The sequence below is a fragment of the Python bivittatus genome, unplaced genomic scaffold, assembly GCF_059951505.1.
Source record: "Python bivittatus isolate LINGU-HERP-01145 unplaced genomic scaffold, Pbiv_v1 ctg000060_np1212, whole genome shotgun sequence".
Classification (NCBI taxonomy): Eukaryota; Metazoa; Chordata; class Lepidosauria; order Squamata; family Pythonidae; genus Python; species Python bivittatus.
This window is the reverse complement of record NW_028277044.1, coordinates 18,859,193-18,871,805: the sequence shown is the minus strand read 5'-3', so window position 1 is coordinate 18,871,805 and position 12,613 is coordinate 18,859,193. Positions and strand designations below refer to the sequence as shown.

The 12,613-nt window shown below is 36.2% G+C and overlaps 1 protein-coding gene across 1 annotated transcript in view; it reads left to right on the top strand.

Annotated features, from left to right (window-relative positions):
• The window catches only part of SLC9A2 (solute carrier family 9 member A2), a 35,915-nt gene extending 27,660 nt beyond the window's left edge, over nt 1-8,255 (top strand). Inside the window, exons 11-13 of the mRNA XM_088136583.1 lie at nt 59-184; nt 2,665-2,755; nt 6,800-8,255. Coding sequence (XP_087992709.1) covers nt 59-184; nt 2,665-2,755; nt 6,800-7,137 — 555 coding nt within the window. The 3' untranslated portion in view covers nt 7,138-8,255. The remainder of the gene's footprint in view (nt 1-58; nt 185-2,664; nt 2,756-6,799) is intronic.
• The last annotated feature ends 4,358 nt before the right edge of the window (nt 8,256-12,613 follow it).

Below are 12,613 nucleotides of genomic sequence, written 5' to 3'. Positions count from 1 at the left end.
ACCCCTCCCCCCATTAATATAATTTTAAAGCAAATATTTTCTTATTTGTTTGTTGCAGACTCCATCATATAATAGATACAGTCTTGCTGAAGATGCAAATGAAAAGCAGGCCAAAGAAATTTTGATTCGTCGCCGACATAGCCTGAGGGAGAGCATTAGGAAGAGCAACAGTTTGTCAAGACCAGTACTTATATATATATATATATATATATTTAATATATTTTACATGGGATTTGATTAAGCAATGTATTTTACTATGTGAATGGAACAGTGCTTAGGCCACTAAATGATTCTCAATAGGCTGATCCTGTATCGCTAATTATAGATTCTTTTTCATGATAACACAACCTCATTGACTGTGTCAATGAGTAAAAGCAGTCTTTTGGGGACAAATAAATCTATCATAAGGGGGACACAGTGGTGCAGCAGCTTAATGACGCTGAAAGTTGCCGGCCAGAAATGGTCAACACTTCAGCAGTTCAAGCCCAGCTTCGCGCAGCAGAGTGAGCTCCTGCTTCCTCCCCAGCTCCTGTCAACCCAGCAGCTTGAAAACTTACGTGAGTAGATAAATGGGGACTCTCACTCCGGTGGGAGGAAAAATGCTGGTGGTGCCTTGCAAAAAGGAGACGGGAACAGTTGCCGGTAGCGCAGAAACTGCACATGCCCGAAAAAAAAAAAGGCGCGAAGCAACGGAAACCCTGCCTCCTGCGCTTGCCAGCTGGGCTCTGCTCTAGGAACGAGGCATTGGCAAACCACTTCCGAAACACTTTGCCTTGAAAACTGCAGGGACTCGTCCAGGCAGTCACCGCAGAGTCGGTAACGACTGAGTGCGGATAAAAAAAAAAAATCTATCATGGGAATCTGAGAGTGACCACTATTTTGGTTACTCAAATTTTTATTTCTTTATAGCAAGGGCCTCTAACCTTTTTGGTAAGAAGAGTTATTTCTATTTAGTGGAAAACATCTGAACAATTAAAAATGTACCGAAGATATATCATAACATACATGGATTAGTAAACCAAATATCTGCAACACTAGATTTTATTAGTCATCAGTACATTAACATTTTGGTGGAATGAAGTTATTCTTATTACTTAATCAACTACAGACTGATCTTTATTTCAATGTGGTGAATAAAAATAATTCATTCTTAATGGAAATAATAAATCCCTCTCCTCTCTTCTGCTCCAGTTAGCTTTTGCAAATTATTTTTCCTACCATCTATGGTAAGAGTGATATTACAAGTGTATCCATAATGAATTAAGTGAATTAAAAGGAATCATGATTAAGCAATCTTGAAGATATTTAGAAAACTTGTTCTATACAGAACGAATTTAGAAACCCATTTTCTAAATATGGGTCCTTTTTTGACTTGTCTTAATATTCAGAATGAGTTTCATAAAATGAGTAGCAAGAATCACAACCTTCGTTGCCTCTAGGTAGTAAAATTTAGCTGCCTTGCTTAAAATGTGTGGCCTTCAAAATCTATCCTTGTGCTGTTTGCTTGCACCCAATAATTTGAGAGATACAGTCTTTGAATACTGCTGGACCTGCTAGGCAGAGAAGTGATAGTCATAGAAGAATGGAATCCTTGTATTGAATGAAAGAATATTTTTCTTTATGACAAATTGGGTTAGAAAAGACTAAATAAGGTACAGTAAAGAAAGGAGAATCAATATTAAATCAATTCTATTCAGGTTCTTAAACTGATGGCCTTAAAAGCTATAGCCTGGATTAGTGTTTTCTAATTGCCAAGCTCTTTCTCCTCTGATACCAGGCTAAAACTAACCGTTGCAAGGAGGAAGTCTTTCTCTGGTAGACTAACATCGAGTGACATTTCACCCATTTAATACAGAGAAGTTATATAGACTTCCTTGATCATTGCTCTCACAAAATGCTCACCTGGTGAGCTACCTGATACTACTACTATCACCATTTATTAACTACCTTTAAAAATGTCACTTCAAACACAATTACTTTTAAAAAAGAATTGAAGAGCCCTCAGCCTTTAGAGGCTACCTATAGGTGACTTTCTACCTCTGCATTTCCAGCAATCTGATGTTGGGAAAGCTTTTTGCAAGGCAATGTCACATTGCCATGCTTCTCAGAAATCAGCCAATTAGAGTTGATCTGTCAATCAGGAGATATGATAAGAAGTTTTCTGTTTTTTGCTGTTGCTGATAGTGGGAACTAAGAAATCTTGAGCCCAGCTACAGAAAGGAAGAGGAAAGCCACATGGCTTCCCACTTTCTCAAGCAATTCTAATACTGCAGCAATCCAGTATGTGTCATTGGGCAAATCATTAATGCATGCATGAAGGTACTTACAGAGATTTCAAGGAGAAGCAGAGATTGATGATTGCAAGATCATTTAAAAGATATTGAGATGATTACACCTGTGGCTGATTTGGATTTTTGCTCTGATCTGAGTACAATAGCAATGACTGCTTGATTAAATAGCATCCCTCCCTTTTCTTCCAACCTAAAAAGATTGGGAGGGTTCTAAAATTGAACACATGGCACTTCATACATATCTTTTTTCTATTTTAAAATGAATAGAATGGTCCTTGGACAAAGTTCTATTCCATGAGAAGCTATACTAGTATTTGTAATGTATATATTTCTCTTTGCCTGAACGTAACACATTTTATGCTTCTTTTTGCAGGTGGATACCAAAGCACCACGTTACTTATCACTACCTAAAAATGCTAAACTTGCAGAGAAAATACGGAAAAGAAATCAATCCTCTTTTAAAGGTAATGCAGTTTAGGAATAAAAAGAAGAATGAATTGTTCAGCATTTTCACTGCCATATTATATACTTAACTATATTATAAATTGTTCTTATATTCAATTCTATTTATGTTTGTATATTATATCAAATACAGCTTCACTACCATTTCAAATATGTTCCTCCGTGCCTTAACTCTAGAAAGCTTTTTCCTGATTGTAAGCTTTAATTCTGTCTATGATACTATACAAAGCAAAGACTTACATGGGCAGGATAGAAGAGGTGAACAATGACATATGCAGTCTTCCACTTTTGACCATAGCTAGTTACAGAAATGTGAAATCTTTGCATACACGCATACATAGATATCTCTATCTCTCTTCCTAGTTTATAGGAACATGAAAGTCAACCTAGGTGCTCCTTTTTATTTGGCCAATGACAGACTGGTCAAGAATAAAGTAACAAGTAAAAAAGTGTGGTCTTGATAAATCAATTAGCAATTATTAGTATTTAGGTGCCACCAGTCAAGGTTTGCAGATGTACCGTAGCTTTATTTGCATGCATTTAACAGAGTACTTTAGTGCATAGCACCATGTTACAGAACAAGTTTCACTTAGTTACTTTTTGTGTTTTAGTATTGAATAATTTCTCTTTTAACTGAGTCTTTGAGATGTGAGTGGTCAACTTTCTTCAGTCAAGGGCTACACATGGCCTTTCAGTGGCATGTTTGGAGAACAAGATAGGGCTAAGATCAGTAAAAGTTCTCAAGTGAAAAAGTGAATGGAATTAGAATAGACATGTAAGAAAATTAAACCCCAGCTTCACCCCTCAAAAAGCAACCCACCTGTGGAATCACACTTTATCTTTAATGCTTTTTCAGCATTACAAAAATCTAATTTGCTCAAAACTGCTAGAAGTGTGTAAAACAATTTAAAAAAAAAACCCCAAAACCCTAGCCCTAAAATTTCCCATTCCAACCTCAGCAGAATTTTCCTGATAGTTTAACATTTGTAATGGTCCATTTTGTGGGTAGACTACCTCTGGTATGGTGGAATGATCTGTTCCAATGCTGGAACACTTCTGGCAAGGTCTATTTTGAGGATGGGGTGGGACATTTGGGGTAAGACTATTTCAGTCTCAAAAGATGTACTAACTGTACTGCAGATTTTCACTGAAAGCCATAGAAAAGATGGTAGACCACTGTTTCTCAGCCGTAGACACTTTAAGATGGGTGGACTTCCAGCTCCCAGAATTCCCCCAGCCAGCATGCTGGCTGGGGAAATTCTAGGAATTGAAGTCCACCCATCTTAGAGTATCTGAGGTTGAAAAATACTGTGGTAAAGTATTGGGGATTATGCAAGCAACCCCACAGCTGCTTAGCCTCAAAGACTGTTAGTTCAGTTGATTCCAAATACTTCTTCCTATTCTGCAGAACTACAAGGATTCTGGCTCCTCTCTGTCACATATCTATGTTCTCCATCATGTATTGTTTTTATTTTGTTCCTGGTTGTGTCAATAGCTCAGACTCATTTATTACTTGTCTATGCCTTCCTATCACAGCCTTTGCCTGTTGCCAGTTCTGTAAGTTTGAGGAAACTCCAGGACTTCTCTTAACAGCTTGCCTTTTCAAGGATATTTGTAACAGGTTGTAGATAATGGTGGTAGATATGCTAGATTAAGCCAGCAATGAAGCAACTTTTCTTATGGCGGTTACTGGCACATGATGTCACAAGTATGAAAAGAATTAAGCATTCAAAGCATTTTATTAAACCTTAAAAAAAGGGGGAAAATGTTTATTTTGCATTTCAGCCACATTAGGTTACCAGATTAAACAATTCAGCATTTTGTGTAAGAACCTATTTCCTAATTCATAGCATCATTGTAACACTCTTGGGGTTCCATGGCTCTTTATAATTCTTGCTCGTCTCTTCCTCTGTAAAAGTAAACTGTATACCCTAGGACAAGCAGTATTTACATTTCTGATTCTCTGCCTCTTGCAACTTAACTGCCCAACTATTTGTTTCTCTTATTTCAGTGTCTTTGTGTAGTATACATGTGGACTGTATTTTCTTCTGTCCCTTCTGTCTTATCTAATATACATCCCCTTTGTCAAGTTATGTAGCTTGAATCCATCATGTTGGGCATGTGTGTTCATACTGTTTGTAATAAAATGTACAGTCAGTTATTCTAATATTTGACTACTGTGTTCTTACTCATTCCATACTAGAGAGGGACCCTAGTATTACATCATCCATTATTACAGTATCTGGGCCTACCGTAGGGCTACTGACCATAAAGATTCATATCAGATGCCAGTTAAGTGTATGTGCTTTACAGTACCTGTATCTTTAAGGACATGTGCTATACAGTGTACCATGTAGCACAATTCCAGCACGATGGCAGTGCCTTCAATTTTCTGTTTGTAGGAAGCAGGAGAACATTTTGCTAGGATGTGTATTTAGTTGGATAGGATGGGCTCATAATATAGCATTTGGCTGAATTGAGCAAATCCTAGAGGTGATTATGATGGTGTTATCACTGCCTGTAATATACACACCCATCTGTTTAGTCCTGTTTTTGATTATTGTCCAATTAAATAAGAATCCTGCAAAACCTGTTTGTCCAGAAACAAGAGTAGAACATTTATTGGAGGTTTTGTTATAGCACCTTCAATTCTGTAAAAGAAACTATTGAATTTCTCTTGAGTTACTTTCCTGGAACCATAATCTAGGGATATCCAAAGATTTGAACAAGCCTCAAGACCTTCTTCTCATGGTTGAACTGGAAATTATGCCATGAACCGTTTCTTAAAAGTTTTTTTTCCCCCAATACTGTTATTCAGACAGCTGCCGAAGGATTACAAACTCAAACTCTCTACATGTGTATTGTAATTTTTTTGATTTCAAACATAGATTCATGACATTGTGTGCTTCCACTACCATTTCATTGAATACTGCTAATATTTTCCAAACTAGAATATGCATTAACACATGGTGCTGGAAAGCATGTCATGTATACATAATTTTCAAACAAATGGAGACCATAGCCTTTTCTCTTTGAAATGGCTGCTTTGGTAACCTGGAGAACTTAATCAATGTTAGTATAATGCATGATTTTGATTAAGTTTATACTTAGGTTTTCTATAGTTTAAGAATTTGTTTTAGATACATACAAATTTAAAAGTTTCCTTTGATGAAAAAAAAAAAGCTGAATTAAAGCCAGATAAACATGTAATGTGTTCTAATATTTCATGTTCCCTGTGAATAGCAAAACAATGACAATGTTGTGGTCCTTTATCAGCTTCCTGTCATTCTGTCAGTTCCTTATATTTTATCACAAGTATGGTGTTGTTCGTCATCCTTCCTTTTTTTGCATTAGTATTTACTTAAAAGTTAACTATCAATACAGTTCCAGAGCACTACAATTGCTTATACTGTACTATGAAATTACATAGAGGAAGCATAAAAATTTAGTCTCCCAGAAAAATGTACCCCAGAAAACTGACTGTAAAAAAGGATGAATTTGGCAATGCTGATTTGCGTTTGAGTACAACTCAGTTTCTTATCTTGATGAATCTATGAAGTGAGAACATGCACTTCAGCTGTTTTAAATAATAATAATATGCAAAATAATAATAATATGCAAAATTGGCACTGAACGAGAGTGTGACTGGAATTTTAAGTAGATTGCACCCTGAGGCTAAAATGTGCCTGTGTTTACAGGAATATATTAGCTATATTACACACATTATGTAAGCAAGAAAATGGGGATATCTGGGAATCAGCCATCCACTTTGGTGGTGTGTACAATCCTACAGAAAGAGCACAGAGTTGGGTGTAGATATGCTGTCTTTCAATGTACCAGCCCATGAACATCGCTCTTCTCCCTATGTGATTATTTTTGTTAGCAAAAGAATACCCAACTAAGACTATGGTTCCATATCAACTGAATGTAATATATTCACGATTTGGACAGTTTTGTGTTAACATGTGTTCCATAACTTATTGTGACAGTCAGTATATTGATATATTTTATATCTACATATATATATATATATTTTAAATTTGCAGTAAGTGACAGCAGTGATTCTGAATCTGACCATACCATGGTGCTGAATTTAAAATCCCAAGCAGGAAAAATTTTGAGAGATCAAAGACTTCGGCAGCAACAATGCAGAATTGAGTGGAAGAATGAAATGGACAGGGACAATGGTGGTAAAGTGAACTATCCTGCAGGAACAAGAGGCTTCCGGCAACCACTGTTGCCAAGACCAGCATTTGGCACAGTGAATGAAGAAGAATCAGCTGAAGATGACAGATCAGTCAAGCCCCAGCCACCACCTCGATTAGCCCGACAGGCATCAAAAGCGGAAAGGCCAAGAGATAAATATGAGAATAAACCACAGTAATAATTATTAAACAGATGATAACATTCAACAGCACATATAGTAGACTAACATTGTGTAAACTGTAGTAGGGCAGTTGGATTCATTTAAAACCTAGCCCTAGATTTGTGGGGGTGGGAAGGAAAGAAAATCTAGTCAGAAATCAAGTAGGGAGAAATTCTCAGCTGCTATGGGACCAGATAGTGCAAATTATACAATGAAGACAAGTTTGATCACTTATTATAGATTGTATGCTTGACATGTGATTTATCTATCTATCAAGGGAAAGACTACCAGATCTGAACTGTAAAAAATCTGGAACACCACTAAGGGGCAGCCCTAATTAAAACTAAATTTTAATTAGAGGTTGCACTAAAAAAATTCCCATCCTGTTAAAGATATCCAATGTGCCGACTCACAGTTAGGAATTACTTTAAAGAAGAGTCTGCAACAACAAACAGGGTTCTCTTGATTTGGGGATACAATCCTGTACATGTACTCTGTACAGGTACATGTACATGTACTCTGTACATGTACTCTAAAAGCAAAGGAGCTTACTTTTAGGTAAATGGGAATAAATTTTGCACATTATTACAACTGCATAATACTTGAACCACAGAGCCAACTACAGCAGCCATCAACTATTTTCTTGACAATCCTTCACACCTTGCCATCGCTCCTCTGCCTTGCTATTTCTTATGAATCACAGATCTGTTCATGATCATCCACAGGAGCTTGCTTTTTTGACAGAAATAATAATGCATAGATTATTCTGCTCATTCAACTCAGGTAATATAGAGGCTGCTTCCAAAGTCCAAATTCTAATATTCTGTAGAAATGCAAATAGGACAGCTTTTCTTTCAATCATCATGCTTTTTATTACACTAAGTTAATGGTCAGATGTTTATTTATTTATTAAAATGTACTGAAGATATTTTAAATTATATTTTAGCACCCAGGTACAGAATTTAAAAAAAAAAAAACATTGCAGATCAAAGATCTTTGCTGTAAGCCAGACAGGATTGTCTTTAAAAGCCTTGCTACAGCGCTCCTCTTATATGTCGCTCTTACTTAATGATTTCTTCTCTTTGAAAATAGTTTGCCATTTGAAGGAAGGAAAATAAAAATGTGTTATATATGTATTTTTCCTAGTGTTTTTCTCAGAGGTGCAGAGTCTGCTTTTTTTTTTTTGGCTCAACCAGATGTTGGTCTGTTGGTTGCAACAGAAATTGACTGGCTGGCTTGTTGCCGAAGCCTGATGTCGTGGGCTGAGAGAGAGTGACTGGCCCAGAGTCACCCAGCCGGCTTTTGTGCCTAAGGTGGGACTAGAACTCCTTGTTTCTAGCCTGGAGCCTTAACCACTAGGCCAAACTGGCTCTCTTGCATTTTTTTAGACGCACACGCACATTCATTTTTTGGGTTTTATTTTTAGCATCACATTTTAGAAATCAACTTTTAAAAAAAAAATCACAAATCAGAGCTGTTTTCTAAAGAGTTATTGGTCATTATAATATGCTCTTAGTATAGGATACATTAGGAATATAGACTTAAAGTAATATTTGCTTTACAAATGAAATCATCCTACAGGATAGTAAAACATGCAATAAGGCACCAAAATATGAGATTGTGATAAATTTTAGTTTTGACTTAAGCTGCCCAAGCACAGTAATAATATTGTGCATTTTTATTTGATGCTGTTGCTTTGAGCTGAAATTCAGTTCAACTTTAAATGGCTGAAAAAAGGTCTTTAGTGCCATCTATTGGTAAGTATACCAATAACTTTCTTTTGCTTTTTTAGAAAAGAAAACTCTGCTCTTGTTTAACATATATTACGTTGTTTTAAATATATCAGCAATCAGCTGATGTGATTTTTAGGCAAGTCATATATTATGTACTCTGGAGAAGTACATTCTGTAACATGTTGACAGACATATAAAAGTTCCTGGGACTTTTGGATGGGCATAGATAAGATGCGATGGTAACAAGTGTTCTGTATCAATATATAAAAGGAAGCAAGATAAAGTAACATTTGTGGAATTAGCCAAACTGATGTGAGGGAATTCAAACCTAATTAAATTCTTCAATTTGGTACAATGTTAACATTTTGGACACTTCGACCAGCATATCGTTTAAGTCACAGGTTACACAGGAGTGTAGCGTACTGCAATCCTGTGCAGACTACTATTAAAACTATCATTCTAGAAGAGGTTTGGAGTTTTTTTGTGTACAGTACACAAAAACAGTATACTTTACACCATTTCCCCCCAGTGTAGGTACCCAGATATGTGGATTTCAACTCCCAGAATTCTAAACAGTACCCATGCCCAACAGGGAATTTTGGGAGCTTATCTATAATTCTGAAACTATCCAGAAAGGAAATGCTGCTTTAAAGCTTTAGAAGTTTAAGTATAGATGATTCTACATATAGGAGATATGCCCAACAGTCTGTGTATGGAAAGTTTAGTTTATAGACCATGTGTTCAGGAAGAATACTGATTAAGAATTACTCAGATTGTAGCTTACTATATCTGAGGTGGCAATTTATTAGCAGTGGTCAAAGGCACACAATTGGAGTCACTGCCCTTTCTCCCAAAAAGTGCAGGTTATCATGAATATAATTACTACAATTACCTTTCCCCACCCTTTATATTGTGCCAGGAAATTTTGGGAAAATTCAAGAACAGCCAATCGGTGTTATTTTCTAGAAAAGTAAATGGAGGGCCAAAATGTTTCAAGCTAGAAACAGGGAAAATATTTTGTCTCTAAGGTGGGTGTCCCCTGACAAGCGTACTGATGGTTCTTTTATATCTGGACTTCACCCAGATTTCAGTATAGATTCAAATATTGTGGCTTCCAGTGTAGGGACTGAATACAGTTATTAGGGGTATATGCCACAAAATAAAAATATTTTACTGTATGAGCGTGCTCTGAAAGAATTTTAATCTCAGCTATTATCAGGAATCCTTGGCCATAATGATGCTCTTGCAAATTTCAATTCATATCTGCAATACAGGCTGTCACACAGAATTGCCACGTGAAACTGTAACAATTTAATCAGACTTCAACATGTATGAATCGATCACTGAGTTCTTAAGGAATATTTGCTAATTATAACCATGTTCACTCAGCCATACAGCTTCATAAGGGTGGTTAAAAATTCAAAACCCCAAAAAAAGCACTTAAGAGTTGAGGGTCTCATATTATTTTGCCCAAATCTGTAATTATCTTCATGTTTTGTGGTCATTTGTGGTGTGCAAGAAATAATTAGGCTACAGTGCTATAATCCTTATTGCTGATTGGTGGAATTTAAGGAAAATATCTTTGGGGTGCTAGAAAATGAATCACTAACAGGAAAATAAGGTTGATATAACTTTCATGGTTAAACAGAAACCAAACTGGATGGCCAATCCTGCACGTCAATTATTGATATTTATTTTATAAAAGGGAATTTCATAAGGAAATACAATTTCTTAGAAATGAAATTGGAATGGGAGAATATAACTCTCCCACTCCAATTCAGACATGAAGAACTGACCACGAATCATTGTGAAAGACCACAAAGGTATATTCTATCAATAGCACACTCCGACATCAGATACCCCCATTCTTGAAACAACTCTAGTGAATAGGAAACATTAGCAGAAAGACCCAAATTCATATGCTTGCATGGATGCGCACTGGTAACTGAAAAGTTGGAAAATGAAATTCCTTTTTCACAATCAGATGAAGCTGAAGCTACTGAACACCTTTTCCCATATGCCTTGTTAGCAAGCTATAATAATATATATACTGAAGTCTTAAATCGTGAAGTTCCCACTGAGGCTCATGTCTGCCACATTAGCCCTTCCTATTTCTATCAAGATAAAAATTTGGGGATGTTGAAAGATAAGGAGTGTTGTGGTACTATGTCTCACAGGTAACAAATTAGTTGACATGGATGGAAAAGTATTGTGCATGAATATTTATCCTCATGGAACAGAAGATGTCATTATCGCTGAATATAATCATCACTGTCTACTAAAGGTATTTTGTGCTGCCTTCAACTAAGTATGTCCAAACTTTGTTTTTAACTGCAGTATACATACATACACACACATCACACTATTCCAGTGCATACACAACACCATTCACTATGCCTCTCCACACCTTTCTATTGCTGCAAACCATTCTTGCTTGTCATATCCATCTGCTGCTTCATATATTGCCTTTTGCTCTTTAACCTTCTCATTCTTCTCTTTGTGAGGCTCTCATGAACTCTGCCAAATCACAACTTTCTTAGTCTTAGTCTTGACCATTCACTCTTACTTCATATAATTGTTTTGCAACTCAGTGCTATATTCTCTCTATATACCCAAACCAACTCAAAGTATTTCTTCCATAGTGATAACTTTGTGTTCCATTTTCATTCATTCATTCATTCATTCATTCATTCATTCATTCATTCATTCATTCATTCATTCATTCTCACACACACACACACACACACAGTTCTTAGTACCCCATTTTCATTGAATGCTAGTTACTTTGATGTAAGTACATAGATGACTGTCTCTCTCATATAAAAAAATGGGCAGAAGCCACTTCTGCTTCTTTCAACAAACATTTCTTCCTTGCAAGAGACCACATATTACCCACCACATTTCTAGAAGTGTTTGCACATCCTAACATTTCTCCATTTTTCCCTTTTACATAAAGATTTCACCAAGGTACACATTTACTAGCTTTAGTTTATCATCATTTATATATAACTTGCTGTTATTCACTCAATTTCCCTGGTCAAGCACTACTATCTTGGTACTCAATACATTATTTTTCAGCTCAATACTCCAGATTGCATCACACAATCCAACATCTGCTACGAATAATTTGTGTTCCCAACCAACACCACATCATTAGCATATAAAAATACATGTGCATTGACATTTCCAACAAACACAACTGTAACATCAAGCATTCCTTATATGTTTATCCATAAGTACATTAAACATTGCACATCCTTGAATTACTCCATTCTCAATGTTGAACAATTCATTAAGCATTCTATTTATCCTCATGCAAGCTTTTTCCCCCATGATACACCACTCATACTGCATTCAGCAACCAAGTTTCCAGTCCATATCCAAACAAATATTTCATAATTCAAGCATTATCTCTTTATCATATGCTTTCTCTAAATCCAGTCTACAATTAACTTTCTCATACATTTCACTCATACATCTGGTCTACATACCCATTGCACAGCATAAAGCTGCACTGTTACATTGCATTTCCCAAATTTTGCTCACTGTCACTTGTTATACACTTTCAGTCATAATTCTGCTGAACACTTTCCCTGGCAACAAATTAATCCTCCTATAGCTTTTGCAATTACTTTTACTACTTTTCTCATACAACATTCTTCCAATTGTTATTCATATATGCAGTCTTCACACACACATTAAGCCAACTGTATAGCCACTCCATAAGCAAACTACACCCATATTCTAACATTCTCCAGTTA